Source organism: Hypanus sabinus, chromosome 4 (genome assembly GCF_030144855.1).
Source record: "Hypanus sabinus isolate sHypSab1 chromosome 4, sHypSab1.hap1, whole genome shotgun sequence".
NCBI classification, from domain to species: Eukaryota; Metazoa; Chordata; class Chondrichthyes; order Myliobatiformes; family Dasyatidae; genus Hypanus; species Hypanus sabinus.
In genome coordinates this window covers 57,883,054-57,904,515 of record NC_082709.1, presented here as the reverse complement: position 1 = coordinate 57,904,515, position 21,462 = coordinate 57,883,054, and the positions used below count along the sequence as shown (strand labels likewise).

At 42.2% G+C, this 21,462-nt stretch overlaps 1 protein-coding gene across 4 annotated transcripts in view; it reads left to right on the top strand.

Annotated features, from left to right (window-relative positions):
* LOC132392791 (hyccin 2-like) overlaps positions 1-20,894 on the top strand; it is a 44,528-nt gene extending 23,634 nt beyond the window's left edge. For 3 of the 4 annotated variants that reach the window (XM_059967154.1, XM_059967152.1, XM_059967153.1), the window contains exons 6-11: positions 1,183-1,298; positions 5,452-5,547; positions 7,333-7,449; positions 8,325-8,412; positions 10,623-10,782; positions 17,585-20,894. In XM_059967154.1, coding sequence (XP_059823137.1) covers positions 1,183-1,298; positions 5,452-5,547; positions 7,333-7,449; positions 8,325-8,412; positions 10,623-10,782; positions 17,585-18,105 — 1,098 coding nt within the window. In that variant the 3' untranslated portion in view covers positions 18,106-20,894. Of the gene's footprint in view, positions 1-1,182; positions 1,299-5,451; positions 5,548-7,332; positions 7,450-8,324; positions 8,413-10,622; positions 10,783-12,151; positions 12,311-17,584 lie in introns of all 4 variants that reach the window. The other variant, XM_059967155.1, reaches the window with a different exon arrangement.
* Positions 20,895-21,462: the final 568 nt, after the last annotated feature.

Below are 21,462 nucleotides of genomic sequence, written 5' to 3'. Positions count from 1 at the left end.
CCTGTTAATGGAACCTTAACAGTACAGTAACCGTGCAGTGTTTTATTGATTTTAAGATCTTGTGATTGTGTTGGGATCAAGGAGTGCCTCCTATCCAATGAGTACCTTTCTCTTCAAAGGCACTATATAATTTATTAACGTTTGCTAAGCCCATTGCTTTTATAATAAGAAACAAAACACATTAACTGGACTATTTGCCCAGTGACCTGGGACAATAGATAAGGACCTGCATACCTGCCACTGCTGGGAAGAGTTGCATCACCGTTCGGCTACTGTGCTTCAATCACGTAGATGCCATGGCCAAGAAAGCGCACTGGCAGGTCCACTTTCTCCAGAGGCTATGAAATTCGACATGTCCTTGTTGACCCTCGCCAATTATCAATGCATCCAGAGAAACCATCCTATCTGGATGCATCACAGCTTGTTATGGCAGCTGCTCTGCCTGAGATTGCAAGAAACTGCAGGGTTGTGGCAACAGCAGTTGCCATTCTGCAACTTCTGCAGTTCTCACTGCTTCATAAAACACTCAGCATCATCATAGATCTTTTCCATCCCAAACATTTTTGCTTCTCCCACTTCCCATCAGGCAGAAGATACAAAAGCACAATCACCTGGCTTAAGGGCAGCTTCTGTCCCACTTATAAGGCTGTTGAATGGTCCATTTGTTCAATAGATGGACTCCTGACCTTAGAATCCTTGCATTGCACATTATTGCCTGTTCTGCACTTTCTGTAATACTTTAAAGTGCATTCTGATATTGCTTCTTTCTTATACCATCTAGAAGGGGATATTTACTAATAAATTGAGGGAGAATAACTTTCAGGTGTTTGGAGGAAAGTTAGGAGGATGATGTCAGGGGTAGGTTTTTACAGATAGTGGTAGGTGTGTGGAACGTGCTTCCAGGAGTGGTGGTAGATGCATTAGAGACATTAATGAAACTCTTAGATAGGCAGATGGATGAAATAAAAAATGGAGCACTACGGGAGGGAAGGATTAGATTGATCTTGAGGTAGTTTAAATGGCTAGCACAACATTATGGGCTGATGTACTGTTCTAACTCTATTAACGTTTAACTTTACAGATTAAAGAAAAAAAACGACATTCTGTTTCTTGAACTGCCCGTACTGGCCTAGTAAGTCAATCTACAATCTTTCTGAATGTTTTTTACTTGTGTTAATTCAGCCTTCAAGCATAGGCTCCATGGCCCTGACTGAAGGAGCACTTAGTCAGCATGACCTAATCCGAGTGGTGTATAGTGACCTTCACCCACAGAGGGAAAACTTTACCGCACAGAACAGGTAAGTGAGGCACATCGTGAACTATGCTTGTGGTTCTGTGACATGATAGGGATAATGTGGATTTAGCTTAAGTATTTTTATGTTTCAACCTTCATGATATTTTTCAGTGTAATATATACTAAATATATCTCAGTTCAGGCTGTGTTGTCTTGCATTGCAAGTGACACTCGCCTCTCCCCATAGCTCTGACTGCATTTTTCAGCTACCTGTTGTTGTTCCACATGCTGTTCAGTTTCTGCCCTGCCCTCTCCACCTTTTGCTGCTCAGGCCATTTATCTCTCAACTCTATAATAAGTGTTGCCATTGATTTATCTAGCCATATCAGTTATTTATCACTCAAGTAAGAGAAATCCATTTTAAATAATTGTGATTATGGTATCTGATACGGATGTTCACTGCTTCATGATGCTGAGATCCACAAGCTAAGCCAGTGGTTATCAACCAATAGGCCCAAGTAGATCCAAGGAGCCTGTATGCGTAGTGTTTAGGGTGGGGTGAGGTACTGAAGGTGGATGGAAGATCCTTTATTTTAATTTTTGCATTAGCAACTTTATACTGTTTGTGTGGGGAGCCTCTGTGTTGGAGAGCTACAGGCCCGATACCAGGCAGCTCTCTTGGTTTGGCCTTTGCCACTCTGTGCTGGATAAGGCAGAGACTTTTCACGGATAGTTCGGGGAGCCACATTGTGCTTGTAACAAAAGGGAACACTTTATTTTACTTAATTGGCCACTTTGACTTCCAGTCGAGTACATTGTTTGAACTTATTACCAGAGAGAGAGAGCAATGGTGGGGACAAGTGAAGAATTGTGGAAGTAAGGTGGAGAAGATGTAGAGGCTTAATGTCCGGTATCTAGCTCTGCCATCTCAGAGAACTGATGATAAAATAGTGAGTTGAATTTTTTTTTAAATATTGCAGTTGACATTTTGTTTTATTTTGAATATGGCATCTTATCAATTGACTTGAGGCCCATCACAATGGATTGATGCTTATTTCTGAACCAGTTTTTTTTGGGGGGGAGGGGGTCACTCCTGGTTAGTTGTTTGTTCAAAGTTGCAAAGTGTATGAATGGAAAAAGATGAGCAGATGAACAAACATGTCGATGCTATGATGAATGTGAAAGTGGGGGGTGGGTTTACAAATATTTGCAATGCAGCAGGCTGATTTTACTGGGTGGAGCCCAGCACCTGTACTCAATACAGATTCTGTATTCAGTTGCCCTTCACTGGAGCTGGCACTAGGCAAAACTTGCTGACTAAGGGCATTCTGGACCTAACGGCAAGACCTTCCATGTGAGGTTCTCGTGTGATATACTCTTAAACTGTTAGTTTCCTTAGTAATCGACCGAAGGTTTGAGATGTGTCTACTTTAATGCAAGGAGTGTTGTGAACATAGCAGATGAGCTTAGAGTGTGAATCAGTACTTGAAAATATGATGTTGTGGCCTTTACAGAGACTTGGATGGCTCAGGGACAGGAATGGTTACTTCAAGTGCTAGGTTTTAGATGTTTCAGAAGGATAGGGAGGGAGGCAAAAAAGGTGGGGCCGTGGCACTGTTGATCAGAGATAGTGTCACGGCTGCAGAAAAGGACGTGAAAAAAGAGGGATTGTCTATTGGAGTCTCTGTGGGTGGAGGTTAGGAACAGGAAGAGGTCAATAACATTACTGGGCCTTTTTTTTATATAGGCTGCCCAATAGTAACAGGGATATTGAGGAGCAGATAGGGAAACAGATTCCTGGAAAGGTGTAATAATAACAGTTGTCATGATGGGAGATGTTAATTTCCCAAATATTGATTGGCATCTCCCTAGAGCAAGGGGTTTAGATGGGGTGGAGTTTGTTAGGTGTGTTCAGGAAGGTTTCTTGACAGTATGTAGATAAGCCTACAAGAGGAGAAGCTGTACTTGATTTGGTATTGGGAAATGAACCTAGTCAGGTGTCAGATCTCTCAGTGGGAGAGCATTTTGGAGATAATGATCATAATTCTATCTCCTTTACAATAGCATTGGAGGGAGATAGGAACAGACAGGTTAGAAAAGTGTTTAATTGGAGTAAGGGAAATTATGGAGCTATCAGGCAGGAAATTGGAAGCTTAAATTGGAAAATTGGAAAATGTTCTCAGGGAAAAGTATGGAAGAAATGTGGCAAATATTCAGGGGATATTTGTGTGGAATTCTGAATAGGTACGTTCCAAGGAGACAGGCAAGTTATGGTAGGGTACAGGAACTGTAGTGTACAAAGGCTGTAATAAATCTAGTCAAGAAGAAAAGAAAAGCTTTCAAAAGGTTCAGGGAGCTTGTGTATGGAACCGGAGGAAATAGCGGAGGTATTTAATGAATACTTCAGTATTCACTATGGAAAAGGATCTTAGTGATTGTAGGGGTGACTTACAGAGGACTGAAAAGCTTGAGCATGTAGATATTAAGAAAAAGTATGTGCTGGAGCTTTTGGAAAACATCAAGTTGGATAAGTTGCTGGGACCGGGCGAGATGTACCCCAGGGTACTGTGGAAGGCGAGGGAGGAGATTTCTCAGCCTCTGACGATGATCTTTGTATCATCAATGGGGATGGGAGAGGTTCCGGAGGATTGGAGGGCTGCAGATGTTGTGTGTTTTTTTTAAAGAAAGGGAGTAGAGATAGCCCAGGAAATTATAGACCAGTGAGTCTTAACTCAGTGGTTGGTAAGCTGATGAAGAAGATCCTGAGAAGCAGGATTTATGAACATTTAGAGAGGCATAATATGATTAGGAGTAGTCAGCATGGCTTTGTCAAGGTCAGGTTGTGCCTTACGAGCCTGATTGAATTTTTTGAGGATGTGACCAAACACATTGATCAATGAAGAGCAGTAGATGTAATGTGTATGGATTTCAGCAAAGCATTTGATAAGGTACCCCATGCAAGGCTTATTGAGAAAGTAAGGAGGCATGGGATCCAAGGGGACATTGCTTTTTGGGTCCAGAACTGGCTTGCCCACAGAAGGCAGACAGGTCATATTCTGCATGGGGGTCAGTCACCAGTGGTGTGCCTCAGAGATCTGTTCTGGGACTCTTACTCTTTGTGATTTTTGTAAATGACCTGGTTGAGGAAGCAGAGGGATGGGTTAGTAATTTTGCTGATGACACGAAGGTTTGGAGTGTTGTGGATAGTGTGGAGGGCTGTCAGAGGGTGCAACGAAACATTAATAGGATGCAAAACTGGGCTGAGAAGTGGCAGATGGAGTTCAACCCAGATAAATGTGAAGTGGTTCATTTTGGTAGGTCAAGTATGATAGCAGAATATAGTATTATTGGTAAGACTCTTGGCAGTGCAGAGGATCAGAGGGATCTTGGCATCCAAGTCCATAGGACACTCAAAGTAGCGCAGTTTGACTCTGTGGTTAAGAATGCGTAAGGTGTATTGACCTTCGTCAATCGTGGAATTCAGGTTAGGAGCTGAGAGGTAATGTTGAAGCTGGTCAGACCCCACTTGGAGTACTATGCTCAGTTCTGGTCCCCTCGCTACAAGAAGGATGTGGAAGCCATAGAAAGGGTGCAAAGGAGACTTACAAGGACGTTGCCTGGATTGGGGAGCATGCCCTGTGAGAATAGGTTGAGTGAACTTGGCTTTTTCTCCTTGGAGATTTGGAGGATGAGAGGTGACCTGATAGATGTGTACAAGATGATGAGAGGCATTGATCATGTGGATAGTCAGAGGCTTTTTCCCCAGGGCTGTAATGGTTGCCACAAGAGGACACAGGTTTAAGGTGCTGAGGAGTAGGTACAGAGGAGATGCCAGGAGTAAGTTTTTACTCAGTGGTGAGTGTGTAGAATGGGCTGTCGGCAACAGTGGTGGAGGCGGATAAAATAGGGTCTTTTAAGAGGCTTTTACAGAGGTACATGGAGCTTAGTAAAATAGAGGGCCTTGGGTAAGCCTAGTAGTTTCTAAGGTAGGGACGTGTTCGGCACAACTTTGTGGGCTGAAGGGCCTGTATTGTGCTGTAGGTTTTCTATGTTTCTAACTGCTGATGGAGATGGTGATGGAATGGCATTCATTGAAAAGTGAGACAAGGTTCAAGAACGTTCTCACCTTGTACATGCCAGCATTTTTGTATTTGTAGCCTGAGGTAGATTGTACTGAAATATGCATGTTTCACGATACGTGTGTGTGTGTTTTCCAGGTTTGAAGTGCTAAGTTTCCTTATGTTGTGCTATAATTCTGCAGTGGTCTGCATGCCTAAATCCTCCTACCGCTCCCTCTGCAGTGTGTGCTCAAGGTAAGCATTGCCACAACTGTAACCTCTAATTTGCTCCACAAGTATTAGTTTGTAAGATTCCTTTTAAGTTCTCATTATTTGAGAGACTGCTGTGTAACAATGATGGTGAGGATGGGGGAGGGAGCAGAGGACGGGATGCACTGGAATGAAAAAGTGTGAGCTGTGCACAATTGAGGTGCTGGGTAGATGGAGGCATTGGACTCTGTGAGATACAGACCTGTGCACTGGTGGAATATTGGTATGTGATAGCTGGAAGATGTGTCCCAATGCGCTCACAAGTGTAACTCTGTGCATTGGACAACATACGCGAAAAATTCAGATGCAGGAACTGAGAAAGTGGACCAGTTTTTTTTTAAACCTTGAGTGTTATTGTGGAAAAGAATCCAGAGACAAATCACAGCTGTGACTGCAGGATGTGGGGTTGTGTCCAAATGTTTGGTTATTGTATTGAACTTTCTGTGTCTATAAACAGAAGTTACAGAAAATGCCTCTGATCTCTTAGTTAGCTGTTTGGTGTTTGAAGGGAAAATAGTTTACACATAATTAAATCCAAAGCTTTGGGTGTTCCAAAATACTTCAAGCCAAGTGAAGTTGTCTGAGACGTTGGTGAGGCGTAATTTAGAGTATTGTGTGCAGTTTTGGTCACCTACCTACAGGAGAGATGTAAACAAAGTTGAAAGAATACAGAGAAAATTTAGAAGGATGTTGCCAGGTCTGGATGACCTGAGTTATAAGGAAAGATGAACAGATTAGGACTGTTTTCCTTTGAATGTAGAAGATTGGGAGGAGATTTGTTTCTAGGTATACATAATTGAGGGGTGGAGATAGGGTTAATGGAAGCAGGCTTTTTTCACTGAAGTTGGGTGGGAATACAACTTGGGTTAACGGTGAAAAGTTTAAGGGGAACATCAAGAGAAACTTCAGTAGGAGGGTTGTGAGAGTGTGGAATGAGCTGCCAGCAGAAGTGATGCATATGAGCTTGATTACAACGTTTAAGAGAAGTTTAGATAGGTACATGGATAACGACTATAGAGGGCAATGGTCCTGGTGCAAGCTGATGTGAGTAGGCAGTTCAAATGTCTTTGACACGGACTAGATGGGCCAAAGGGCTTGTTTCTGTGATGTATTTTTCTATCACTCTATAAATACTTGCTGCTATTGTAATTTCAGAAATGCAGCAGCTAATTTGTTTATAGCAAGCTCTACGAACATCAGACTAGTTCTATTATGATATAAATATTAACTTGGATCTTGTGGATAATTCCATGCTGTTCATAATTTGTCTCCCCCAGAGATAACATGGACTCTTTTAAGTCTCTATCTCCCAAATTCCAACATGTGGTAGCCACCAAGTCTCAGCTGCCTAGCTCTGGGCCCTTTTTTAAAAATCTTTTTTCTTTTTGGTTAGATTAAAATGATTCAGAGTGGTTGGTTCTCTCAGTGATATGTGGGAGGAAATGTAAGGTGGAATGATTAAGAAGGCACTTGAAAGCTATATTTGAAAGGGTCCACGAGACAAGGCACAGAAGGGAAAAGATCAATGAGTGATGGGACAGAGTGAAAGATGGATGATGTAAGAGAAGTGGAGATCAATGTGGGTTGTGTAGAACAAGGTATGTACTGTATAAATTGTACAGAAAGTGGCACTGAAATGAAAGATCAACTATGATTTTGTGTCAAGTAGCTTATTCCTGTTCCTATTTATTAAATTATTATTAAATAAACACAAATTGGAAATCTGAATAAGGTGCTGTTTACTAATGCCTGGCTGGTCTCACCCAACAGGTTATGCATTTCTGGGTTTCCACGACAAAGGCAGAAGATGTGGAATGAGACTTGTGGTCGGGTAATGCTGGATCCAGAGTTTATGGTGCAGATGTTGACAGCTGTTTATCATACCATGTAAGGAAATAAGGGTAGAACCAGTCCTGTCATGAACTATCTGCTTGCTTTCTTCTGTAATTGCCGTCGCAATATGTTTTTACACTCTTCTTTCCTCTGGCATTGTGGTTGTTTGAAACAATTTTCCACATTCCTACCTCCAATATAATTAGTCACTTCATAAATACATTCTCTCAATGTCCACGAAATTCTCAAAAAAAACACTCCTCCATTACCTAAAACACTCCACCTGTAGGTCCCAATCCTTCCAACATTCCTTCATGGTGTACATTGTGGAGCTATTGCCCTTTGGAATGCTCCAAGAATCTATTTTGAACGTGCTCCTGTTTCTTAAATGCATGCTCTTTGTTCAAAGGTTTATTTTTTTTGTCTGCATGTACAGTATAATTCTGATGTTCATCTTCTACAGATAGTCATGAAATATGAGGGGGAAAAAACATGGGAGTAGTTGTAAGAAAAGACATCAACTACCCACCCCTACATGGAAAAAAGAAATAAAATTCGTGAACCCCAACCCTCTCCCTGACAAAAAAGAACAGTGACAATAGCATCAAACCTCCAACCCCCCCTCAAACAAAACCCATCACCCACACAGGAAAAACACCAACAAGGACATCAGACCCCAAATCCCTAACCCCTTGCACAAAAAGTAACGTATTTTTCACCCACCAATTGGTGACAGCATACATATAAAAGAATTTTGCATCCACCTGCATTCTGGTCACCTCTAGCATAGACTTGTATTTTAACTTAGTGATTTCGAAATTCCTGGGCTTGTATGTATTTGATGACATAGGATGGGGAAATGGAATCTAAGTGGAATTTGAGTTGAGCCACCAGATGTGTTCTTGAGTGTTTCCTGTTATTTTCCACAGATACAACGGAGAGTGGGAGATGGGCCAGGAAGCACTGGAGGACCTCTTGTACAGGGCACAGTTAGAACTGTACTCTCAACCGCTGTTGGTAAACTATTTCCTTCCACTGTTATCTATATCTGTGTCTAACAGTGTGAGCCCTTCATCCCAACAAATGACTCAGTACTTCTCTGGTGCAGTCTATCTTAAACTGTTTGTGGACATGAATGCAATGCTACAATTAATTGCTCTTCTCAATACCTTGCAGTTAAGAGTCATGTGTGTCCATGGGTCTGGGGTCATGAATAGACTAGACCAGGAGCACTGATGGATTTTGTTCCTTGAAGGATATTAGTGAATCAGAAGTTTAGTAAAGTAGAATTTAACTTGCCATGATTGAGATTAGCTTTTATGTTCCCCATTTCTGTACAATTACTTGAACTTACATTTTCCTGCTGTCTTGGTGGGATTCAAACTATTGCCTCTAGATCAGTAATGCTGAACTCTGTCAGTTTAGTAACTTAGCCAAAACTTAATGGGCAGAACAACTACACAATGCTCTGCAGGCTTGTCTGTCTCATGAATGCCAATACCAATTTAAAGGGGAACTATAGAAAATTGATTGTTTATAAAGAATATATTTTTGTTACAATGTACAAACCCCATTTCCAGAAAAGTTGGGATATTTTCCAAAATGCAATAAAAACAAAAACCTGTGATATGTTAATTCACGTGAACCTTTATTTAACTGACAAAAGTACAAAGAAAAGATTTTCAATAGTTTTACTGACCAACTTAATTGTATTTTGTAAATATACACACATTTAGAATTTGATGGCTGCAACACACTCAGCAAAAGTTGGGACAGAGGCATGTTTACCATTGTGTTACATCACCTTTCCTTTTAATAACACTTTTTAATCAGTTTGGAACTGAGGATACTAATTGTAGCAGATTTGCAATTGGAAATTTTGTCCATTCTTGCTTGATATAAGACTTCAGCTGCCCAACAGTCCATGGTCTCCGTTGTCTGATTCTCCTCTTTGTGATGCGCCATACATTTTCAATAGGAGATAGATCTGGACTGGCAGCAGGCCAGTCAAGCACACTCACTCTGTGTCTACAAAGCCACACTGTTGTAGCCCGTGCAGAATGTGGTCTGACATTGTCATGCTGAAATAAGCATGGACATCCCGGGAAGAGACGTCACCTTGATGGCAACGTACGTCTCTCTAAAATCCTAATATATGCCTCAGAGTCAATGGTACCTTCACATACATGCAACTCACCCATGCCGTGGGCACTGATGCACCCCCATACCATCACAGATGCTGGCTTTTGCACCTTTAGCTGATAACAATCAGTATGGTCATTTTCATCTTTGGCACGGAGAACTCAACACCTGTTTTTTCCGAAAACTAGCTGAAATGCGGACTCATCTGACCACAGCACACGGTTCCACAGTCTTTCAGTCCATCTGAGGTGAGCTCGGGCCCAGAGAACTCGCCGGTGTTTCTGCATAGAGTTGATGTATGGCTTCCTCCTTGCGTAATACAGTTTCAAGTTGCATTTCTGGATGCAGCGACGGACTGTGTTAAGTGACAATGGTTTTCCAAAGTACTCCCGAGCCCAGGTGGCTATAATTGTCACAGTAGCACGACGGTTTCTTAGGCAGTGCCGCCTGAGGGCTCGAAGATCACGCACATTCAACAGTGGTTTCTGACCTTGCCCTTTACGCACTGAGATGTCTCTGAATTCTCTGAATCTTTTCACAATATTATGTACTGTAGATGTTGAAAGACCTAAATTCTTTGCAATTTTCTGTTGGGAAATGTTCCTTTTGAACTGACTAACAATTATCTTGTAAATTTTGGCACAAGGGGGTGAGCCATGACCCATCCTTGCTTGCAAAGACTGAGCCTTTGATGGATGCTACTTTTATACCTAATCATGATACCTCACCTGCTACCAATTAGCCTGCTTAATGTGGATTCTTCCAAACCGGTGTTACTTGAATATTCTGTGCACTTTTCAATCTTATTTTAACTCTCTCCCAACTTTTGTGTGTGTTGCAGCCATCAAATTCTAAATTTGTGTATATTTACAAAATACAATTAAGTTGGTCAGTAAAACTATTGAAAATCTTTTCTTCGTGCTTTTGTCAGTTAAGTAAGGGTTCACGTGAATTAACCTATCACAGATTTTTGTTTTCATTGCATTTCGAAAAATATCCCAACTTTTCTGGAAATGGGGTTTGTATATCAAATGTAATTCCTGTTGAGTTTACCATCTTTGTTCTTGTGGATTTCTTTCCTGCAGGTGGCTAATGCAATGAAGAGCTCATTGCCTTTCGACGCTCCCGACATTTCTAAAGTGGGTCGGAAGTGCCTGCAGGTAGAGGTTACACCAACAGTACCCAGGATATCCCGCACTGCCATCACCACTGCGTCCATACGAAGGCATCGCTGGAAGAGAGAAAGTAAGCAACTGGGAAATTTTTCTTTTTTGTTGCTAGGAAGAATTAATTTCCACCAACTAGTATTTGTTCTATGCAGTCCTTTCAAATAAGGTTTTTCTCCTCTCAGTACCCTAAATTCCAAATTTTAAAGTTTTAAAAACGTTAGGTGTTCTAGGTAATAAGTGGCATAGATAGTGGATAGCTAGAGGCTTTTTCCAGGGGCAAAAATGACTAAAGGGGAAATACAGTAATAAGGTGAATGGAGGAAAGTATAGGGGGTGGATGTCAGAGGCAAGTGGAACACACTGCCAGGGGTGGTGGTCGAGGCGGATACATTAGGGACATTTAAGAAACTCATAGGCATATGGGTGTTTGGGGGGGGGGGAAGGGGCTATGCAAAAAGAAAGTGTTAGATTGATCTTGAAACAACAACAACACACAAAATGCTGGTAGAACACAGCAGGCCAGGCAGCATCCATAGGGAGAAGCGATGTCGTCGTTTCGGGCCGAGACCCTTCGTCAGGACTAACTGAAAGGAAAGATAGTAAGAGATTTGAAAGTAGTGGTGGGAGGGGGAAATGTGAAATGATAGGAGTAGACCGGAGGGGGTGGGATGAAGCTAAGAGCTGGAAAGGTGATTGGTGAAAGTGATACAGAACTGGAGAAGGGAAAGGATCATGGGATGGGAGGCCTCAGGAGAAAGTAGGTTTAAAGATTGGCACAGTGTTGAGTCAAAGGGCCTGTACTGTATCATTCTATGTTCTTTTTCAAAAACTCCCATGGCCCTGTTTCCAAGGGCTTTGTGATGTTTGCCCCTGCCCCCCCCCCCCCCAAACTGACCCACTAAGGTGGAGCCAATGTCAATGGGATGCCTGGGTGGTTGGCTACACATGGCTTACTTCCCCAACCAACCATGCTGATACAGCTCCAGAACCCAAGTTTGACCTGGTTCTGATATGTGAAGTCATTTTCCCTGTGGGTGCCTGGGCTTGTCCTGGGTCTTCCTGTTTTCTCTCTCATCCTAGAGCTGTGCAGGTTGATTGGCCAAGTACGGTGCACTTGGTGTGCAGGTGAATTGAAGGGAACCTGGGAGATTACAAAGGGACTGGTTGATTCGTTTACCAAAGCTAGGTATGTGTACTGTACAGAGTCTGTTCCGATAAGGGTCACCCTTCGGCAAACAATTTGCTTTAAGAAAGCAACACTTGGGATGAGACTGGCCCAGGTTTTTGATGTTTTGTCAACATTGTGTATGGTGTGTTGTTTCTTTCTATGTACTGTACTACCTTCTTTCTGTGTACTGTACCATCTTCATGCTGTTCTTTCCCTGTGGCCTGCAGCAGTTCCTGCTGGATGGGGAAGATGCTAAATGTTTTGTGTTGAATCCCAGATTGTATTGACCTCACATTTGATGCTGAGTCAAGCGACCCCACCTCCCTAATCTGTGACTCGTCTGAATTGGCCGGACAGCGTGAGAGGAATGGGGAGGGGATGCCAGTGTCCCCCAGACACAGTCAGCAGGAACCAGCATCTGTGGCAACGGCAGAGGGTAGGCCAGAAATGAGGAGGCAGAGATCAGTGAGGCTGCTGGAAGACAGCCATGGCTCTTTAACCCAAGCAGGGCATCTTTATCCCAGTGCCTGTATCCACTCTCCCAGCGTGCATTAGTGCCTTCCCCCTAGTCTAGCAGCAAGTCAGGTAGTATCATTCTTGTACTGTGCTGTGCTAGGCCAGATCCATGGCTCCGAGCATGGCAAAGGATGAGTTATGATGGGCTGAATGTTTGGCTTTGAAGGCTCTCTGATCAGGGCTGTGTCTTTTGACTGTTGCTTGCATGTTCCTTGCATCTCCCCCGTGCCAGCTTGATCATACTAATCCTTGCCCCCCCCCAGCACGATGCCCAGTTTGAGTGACATCAGATACTATGGTTCCACATCCAGGCTCTTGTGAGGCCAGATGAATATTGCTTTAAAAAATGCAATCGGTGTTTCTCAATCTGTCCTTGTGTAGGAAGTTCTGTCTCAAGGAGTGACTAGGCATCGGTTGGATACAGAAAGCCAGAGTGAGTAAATTTGGGGGCACCAAGGCCTCGAGATTTACTCCTGTAATGAGTTAATTCAGGACACACCCATGTATTTTACACTTTTGTGCACTGTCAAGAATTCGATTAAGTGCATCTTGTAGAAAACGGAGACAAATGGCTCTGGGGTGGTGGGGGGGGAGTTGGGAGGTGGTGTGTAGAAAAGGTGGGAAATATTGGAGTTGGGTGTGGAGGTGATGTTCAGACCCCTTTCTAACGGCACATGGATGGGGCAGGTCAGTGCTCGGACTGCTGTGACCCTGACTCTATGATTAAATCTCGTTGATCCTTTCTCAAAATGTCTTTGATTTAAAAGTATTTCTCTTTTTCTACTTAACACCACAAATCACTTTTTTTTTAAAATAAAGGAGCAGAGTCGATGGTAAGTTTAAAAGCTCATTTAACTGTATATATCTCAATTCTGGTTGATGCAGTAAAGTTCAATAATTTTTGTGGGTGTTTTCAATGGATGTGGAGGCTCAAGTCTCTACTTCATGGCTTTGAAAGCTTTGCTGCATGTCTGTGCTTCTCTCATTGTTCTGTGTGTTTCATTTAGGCCATTTGCCTGCTTGGCTGCCATGGCAGTTATGTAGCTGGTTAAGGACAGAATGCTGGATTACTTTAGCTTGTCTCTGTCGTCCAGTGTTTGTGTCAAAGTGTGTGTTTGATTAAATGTCCATGTAGTTTTGAAAAATCATAATCTGTAGACCCCACAGAGACAATTTTAAGACTTTCATTGAGTATATTTATACTCCATTGTTGGCCTGTATTTGGAGGAATTGTTCTGCTTTTATCTTTGGATACTATGAAAAGGAGTAGATATTTAATACAAGCAAAAGATTTAGGAAAGTTCCTAATTTATGTTCCCCCCTCAACTCCAGAATGACTACTTGTGTACATTATAATACAAAATCTTTTTAAGATTTGGATGTAGAATTATGATTATTTTGAGGGGTATGTTGGAGAGAAATCTTGGCAAAAGTTCATTGAGATATAGCCAGTGTGCGTTGAAGAATGAAGAATGGACTGCCTTCACTTGAATGTTTCAGATAAAATTGATAGTTATTTAGACCTTTCTGAGAGCTTTTAATGAAAATCCTTGTTAGATGCTTATAATTGACCATAGAATTATTTGGATCACAGAACAGAGCTGCATTTCTACAATAGTTTCATAACCAGCTTTCTTTGTTCAAAACCTTTCTATAGCTAATTGTATACAGTGGTGCTAGAAAGTTTGTGAACCCTGTAGAAATGTCTTTATTTCTGCATAAATGAGCTAAAATATGATCAAACCTTCATGTAAGTTCTAAAACTAGATAGAGAACCCAAATAAATAACACAAATTATCTTGTTCATCTATGGGGGGGGGGGGGGAGAGGGTGAAGTACAGTCAATGTTTCAGGCTGAGACCCTTTGGCAGAGTGCTGCCGCAGGTCCTTGGCCCAAAACTTTGACTGTACTTTTTGTCCATTGATGCTGCCTAACCTGCTGAGTTCCTCAGATTCCCAGCATCTGCAAACTTCCTCTTATTTATACTTGTTCACTTATAATATTGGACCATTTTTCTCAATAAATATGTATTTGTTGGAAAAAGTATGTGGACTTTTGCTTTCAGTAACTGGTGTGACTCCCTTGTACAGCAACAACTTCGAACAAACATTTCTAGTAACTGTTGATCAGTCCTTCATATCCGCTTGGAGGAATTTTAGGCCATTCCTCTGACAGAACTGCTTCAACTCTGGGGTATTAGTGGGCATTCTTGTATGAATTGCTTGATTCAGGTCCTTCCACAACACTTCTGTAGGATTAGGGGCAGGACTTTGATTCGGCCATTCCAAAATACAAATCCTTTCTTTTTAAATCATTCTGTTGCTGATTTACTTTGTCTTTCAGATTATTGTCTTGTTGCATTATCCAACAGCTATTAAGCTTCAGCTGACAGACTACTACCCTGACATTCTCCTGTAAAATGACTTGATACAATTTTGAATTCACTGTTCCCTCAATGATTGCAAGCTGTCCAGACCCTGAGACAGCGAAGCAGCGCCAAACTTCAGTGCTCCTTCAACCATGCTTCATAATTGGGATGAGGTTTTGGTGTTGGTCTGCAGTGCCTTTTTTTTCTTCTTTCAAACATAGCAATGTGCATCTCTGCCAAAAAGTTCAACCTTTGTCTCATTTGTCCACAGAACATTGTCCCATAAGTGTTGTAGAACATCCAGGTGGTCTTTTGCTAACTTGACATGTCCGGCAATTTTTGTTTTTGGACAGCAGTGTTTTCCTCCATGGTGTTCTTCCATGAACACCATTCTTGTTCAGTATTTTTCTTATAGTGGACACATGGACAGAGACTTTAGCAAGTTCTAGAGGTTTCTGCAGGTCTTTTGCTGTTACCCTTGGTTCTTTCTCACCTCCATCAGCATTGCACATTGCGCTTTTCGAGTGATCTTTGAAGGATGCCCACCCTTAGGGAGAGTAGCAACACCACTGAATTTCCTCTGTTGTAGACAATTTCTCTTACTGTGGACTGAAACACTGAGGTCTTCAGAAATGTTTTTGTAGCCTTTTCCAGCTTCGTGCATCTCTACAATTCTTCTATGGTCCTCTGAAAGCTGTTTTGATCAAGGCATGGTGCACATAAACAGATCTTCCTTGAGAAACGCAGGCTCTGTCAATAACCTACCTTTGTGTGCCTTTTCTATAGGGCAGGCACCTCTACAACCCACATCTTCAATGTCACCTCATTGATTGGAACACCTGACTCCAAATAGCTTTTGTAGAAGGCATTGGCCCAGAGGTTCATATACTTTTTAAAACTAATGCATATAATATTGGCTCATTTCCTCAATAAATAAATGAACAAGTATATTTTTTTTGTTATAGTTTTAGGATTTGTGTGAAGATCTGATCACATTTTAGGTCATTTATGCAGAAATAGAGAAAATTCTATAGGGTTCACAAACTTTCTAGCAACACTGTACTAAGTATAGACACTGTTGTCATACAGGAATTGCAGTGTTCATTTTGTGCACAGAAAGCTCAAAATAAAAATCTGCAAAAACTAGAGCTCCTGATGTGGCCTCCTTTGTATTGTGAGACCTGATGTAAACTGAGGGATCCTTTGTTGTACACCTCTGCTCCATTTACCAAAATTGGTATTTGCTTGTGGCCAACCATTTTAATTCCTAGCCCCATTTCCGTTCCGACGTGTTGGCCCTTGGCCGCCTCTTCTGCTACAACGAGGCTGATCTCGGGGTGGAGGAGCAACATCTTGTATTCTGTCTAGGTAGCCTCCAACTCTAATGGCATGAACATTGATTTCTCCTGCCAGTACTATTATTTTCTCTTCCCCTTCCACCCTTTCCTCTTTTTTTACTCCACTCTGGACTCGTGCCCCTTCTCCTCACCTGCCTATCACCTCCCCCTGGTGCCGCTCCTCCTTCCCTTTATCCCATGGTCCACTCTCCTCTCCTATCAGATTCCTCCTTCTCTAGCCAACCTGGCTTCATCTATCAGCTTCTAGTTTGCCTGTCCCCTCCCTCCACCACCTTATTCTTACATCTTCCCACTTCCTTTTTAGCCCTGATGAAGGGTCTTGGCCTGAAATATCAACTGTTTATTCATCTCCTGACCTGATGAGCTCCTTCAGCATTTTCTGTGTTGCTCTGGATTTCCAGCATCTGCAGAATCTCTTGGTGATAACTGGTTGATCCTTTTCATCAATCTGCCTTGAAATATTATCTAGGTGCTTGGGGGAAGCTTCCCAGGCCCACACCTCAAAGACTGTAGTGGTTCAAGTTGGCAGCTCATCACCACCATCTCAAGAGCCATTGTGGATGAGCAACCAAATGTTGGTTTAGCTTATGAAGCCCACAGCTTTCTGAATGAATGAATGAATAAGAATACAAAGAGTGCCACAGATTAATTTGCCTTGCCTGAAAGGGCAAAGGGAGTTTACAGTTAACAACATCTGAAAGATGCTATCTCTGACAATGCAGCATTATAGGAAATGTCCACTGGGGTAATGGACTCAATTTCCTTAACTGGGCCAATTTCCTTAACTGTTGACTGAATGGTTGGTGTATGTACAAGGGGAGAACTGTCAGACTGAAGGAGATGTTGAGTGGAGTCCTGCAGGTTTAGTGGTTACTGATATAAATTAATGAAATAGGGTGACTAGTGAGGAAATGGGATGCAGCTGGTGATTTTAAAATGTGGCAGTTCATGAAGATTTGCAAATTGATTTGTGCACATTTTATTTTATTTATTTTTTATATCCTGCCTTTGAACTAGGTCTTTGTTTTGGCCCCCACACCTTGCTGTACATATTGATCTGCACTGGTGTTGGGTTTGACAATTTACTCTTAAAATCCTTTTATTTTCATCCCTCTAGCTTTCACCAGTCGTAAAATCATCCAAGTTAGTTGCACTCCAGCCACGCCACCACTTTGCATGTCCCTGATTTTAAAATTCCACCATTTGGCAATGTTTTGAAGCCTTGGAATTTCTTCCAGCCTCGTGTCCTCCTCTATACGTGATGCTCCTTTTAGCTTTGATATATCTGGCTTAATGCACTTTTTATGTGATTTGGTGTCTTTTCTTTTACAGTAAAATGGTTTGGAAATGCAAATTGTCCCTGGTGTGTTTGGGAACAGTGCTGGAGTCTCTAGTTCAGAAACTGGAGGAAGGAGTGTGTGTATCTGTCTGTCAGACTTGAATGACAAGTTTATTCTTGCTTCACAGATCTGAATGCTGCAAGCGGAGGAGAGGAGCCCATACACGTCACTGACGCAGACGAGGGATTCTCATCGGGGGCATCTAGTAGCAGCCAGCCGAGTGGGTCCAAGAGTAGCAGTCTGAAGAAAGGCCCCAGCAGCTTATTAAACCGGGATAGAGATCAGGCGGAAGGGACTCGCAAGCTCCTGGCAGCCCGCTCTGCCACTGACAACGTGGAGCTGACTCCTGTGAAGAAGCACCTGCTGACCACAAGTGGTTCGCCGGTATCCAAGGCAGGAGCTGTTGGCTTGGTGCGGACGGCCAGCACCTCCTCCACCAGATCCTTTGACCGGGTTAACGGGAGCCAGGCCTTGGATGGGAGCTCCAATCTGGCCATCAGCAACACTAACAGGTTTTCGACCATCAGCCTCCAGGAAGAGAGGCTGGGCCAAGACAGCGAGGCTAAGGAGCTGCTTTCCCCAGGAGCTCCACTAACCAAACAGTCCCGATCGCCCAGCTTTAACATGCAGCTCATTTCCCAGGTATAGGCAACCACAGTCTCTGCCTTCCTTATCCAATCAGTACTGTCTGGATTTTTTTTTAAACTTCATTCTCAGTGGGAACTGCCCCCCTTCCCCAACTCGCTGACCTTTCCTGATTTCTGATCTATTCCACGTGATGATTATTGTGCAGAATAAATAAACTATTTTGTATTGGAAGAGCAATAAAAGGAGTCTGTAGGAAGTGGACTGTGGTGTGCTGTATGGCTCACACACAGTCTGCTCCCTACCTCGTCTTCGGGTGATGTGCAATCCATTGGTACCAGTCCAGACTCAGTACTGGAACTTCAGACCTTCCACGGCAGGTGATTCTCCGATGTGCCCAGCTCTCTTTGATTTTGCAGTCTGACACTGACTGTCTCTCTCATAGACTGGTCCATTTTTTTTCAGAGTACACTTTGCTGCCTTCAAAAAGGCCCAAACATTCTTTTGCTTTCTCTTAATAGAAAAATGAACTTTGTATTGCCACAGGCAGGGAAGATCGCCAGAGGAGTAGTTTTATATTGGAGCAGCCCAGTGAATGCATATGGCTACAAAGCATTCTGACTGCAGTTTACTGGGCTGACACCTGACCCACTTCACTAAGCTTAGGCTTTAGGAAAACAATCTTAAGATTTGAAAAGCTGTTCCCTTGTGATGTGTTCAAATCAATATTGAATTGGAATGCTTTAACTGTATAGTTAAACAACATTACCACTGAAACTGTAAAGGGTGGCAGTTTCTCATTGTAGTCATTCCTTTGCCCCTCTCATATGTCTCATGATGAGGTGATAGTTGTAGAGCTGACACTACACTATTTTTCATATTTTTAAAAGAATTTGTGTACCAGGGTGGGATTTGGAGCATTAAGCAAAGACTGACCATTTAGCATTTGTAAAACAGCACTGGAAATGTTACCTTTCATTCCGATTCTCCCTAAATGCTGATATTCATTACACTGGGGCTCAGGTGGCCAGAATGACTAGTCCATTGGGCATGTCTTTCCAGAATCATTAATTCCTGGATCATAATCATTTTCCAATAGCCATTCATTGTATGATGAGTTCATTTGGTGTGCAACAAAGGAAACTTGGCACTAACCTTTTGGACTCACTTCCTGCACTGGTTACTGATATCTACCCCTAACTTTGCAAGGTTGTGTGCACCTGTATTTGCACACTTAGCAACACGTCTGTTTCTACCTGTACATCTTTATGTCATGAACAATGGATGGTTGCTGATGAGTTTCATGTGTGCACAGACATCTGCACTAATGCCAAAGAGTTCTGGAGTGATGTTGAGGAAGCTAGCTCTGTTCAACCTGAGCCAGGCCTAAGTTCATGGCAATGATTTGAGTCATCTTTGTGGGTTTGTAGCTGATTTTTATTAAAAAGATGGTTAGTCTTTTTTTGTGATAGTCTTGATGCTTTCAGTTACTTGATTAGATCTTGAACACCTATTGTGAATATCACTCCTCCATCTTGGACTTGTTTTGGGAAAAGCCACAGTACATGGAAATATTTTCTCTTTACTTCAACTCTGGAGCACACAAGAATGGGGTTTCCTGGGATCAGAATACTTTCAGTCTGGAGTTTATTTTTTTGATGCATCTATTTTTTTCTAAACAAGAAACCCTAGAAGGGTACACAAACCTTTGCCTCCAGATTCTGCACTCTATCCTCTTTGTAAAGGAATGTTTGGGATCCTTGGAATGTTAAACCTCACTGCCACTCCCAACGAATACACTGCCAGGCCAATTTGTCTGGCCAAGGAAAGTTCTCCCTGAGCATGGGGGATGCTTCCAGTTTGGAGACCAATGTCTGGGCAGGTGTGGTGGAATCTATGCCTAAGGGGTCTTTGTTTTAAGCAGGTAAAGTTGCATTTGATTAGGCTGCGGCCTAACCATTATACTGTTGGATTAATTCTAGTATGTTGTTTAGCTATAACTGATATCGAGGTATAAATTAAAATGATTTTTGTTTTGCACATTTTGATTTTACATTCCGCCATGCGTGGGTGCATGATGGCCTGAGATTAAGCCACCTCTTTATGTTCCAATTTTCTTTCACAAGTGACCGCTAATTAGGCAAGAGATCTTTTAAGGCTCAGTTTCTACAGTACATGTTTGATTGAGCAACACAGGTATTAAATTTGTGTTTAATCTTTATGGAAATGGGACAGTGATCCTTTTTTAATCTCTAGCGATCTCACCATCTATGGAGCTAATGGACCTGCAGGAATCAACCCATTATCTGCAAATTTAAACTGCTGTGTTTGTTTGGTCTTCTGTCTTGGTGCTTGTGAACAGATATAAATAAAAGTATTTATTTTGCCCGAAGAATGTTCAGCTGTGTGAGCAAATCCAGTGACTGGTTCAGCTGGAGGCTTCAAGTAGGAGAAGAAAACTTTCTCATCCCTCCAGCTGTTCTGGTGAGTGGTTAGATCCATAATCTACCGAAAAGTGAGTATGTTCGGACTAGAATGTTCCTGAGAGATTCTCAATAGTCAGGGAGCTGCACTTGGGTGGGGTTAAAGGAGCAAAAGTAGAATCTAGTGGAAATTCGAGTCTCGCTGATTGGATTGGTGCATGTAAATCTGTCATTCTTTGAACAAAAATCTTTTTTTAAATTAAAAAAAACTATACTGTTTAAGTAAGATGTGAATGTGATATTGTAAATACCTGTCAGATTAAAGATTTTAAATGTGTAAATACAGATGTATAAACATTCAGATCAGTCTGCAATGCAGAGAAATTATCTATCTGTAATCTCATTTCCTGGAATAAATACTGTGCTGTTTCTGGAGTCTGGTCGTGTGGTTTCTTGCGTATTTCTGTGTCCCTTTCTTTTAAAATTGAGTCTTTCTGCCTCTGGAATGAGTATGTCAATACGAAGATCAATGAAGATGGTAGTTGTCATGACAGCCAGTGGATCAGATCACGTTTGGCATGTGAACATGTCATGATGCAGTTATGCTTGGTTTGTTTGGGGGGTGGGGGATATGAATCTCCTTGGACAAGCTCCAGCAGCTGTGCACATTGGCTGTTTGTGCAAGCTACTGGACTGCAGTGTTCTTCAGTAAAAGACCATCCCCTATCCCATAGACCACGAGGACTGAGTAGAAGCTGATGTGCCCCACCTGAATCCAAGTCCTCTGCAGTGTTCAGTGTAGCCCCTACATACCAAATGTACAGTCATACTGTGCAAACCTTTTACTGATGTTTGATAGATCATTGATACCTCTTGCCTGATTTTGATGCTTCTTTCAACAGTAATAAACCGACAGGCTGCAGGGGGAGGATGATGACTTGTATACTGAGCATTAAGTCTATCAAACCAGCAAGTTTAAGACTGAAGATGAAGTAGG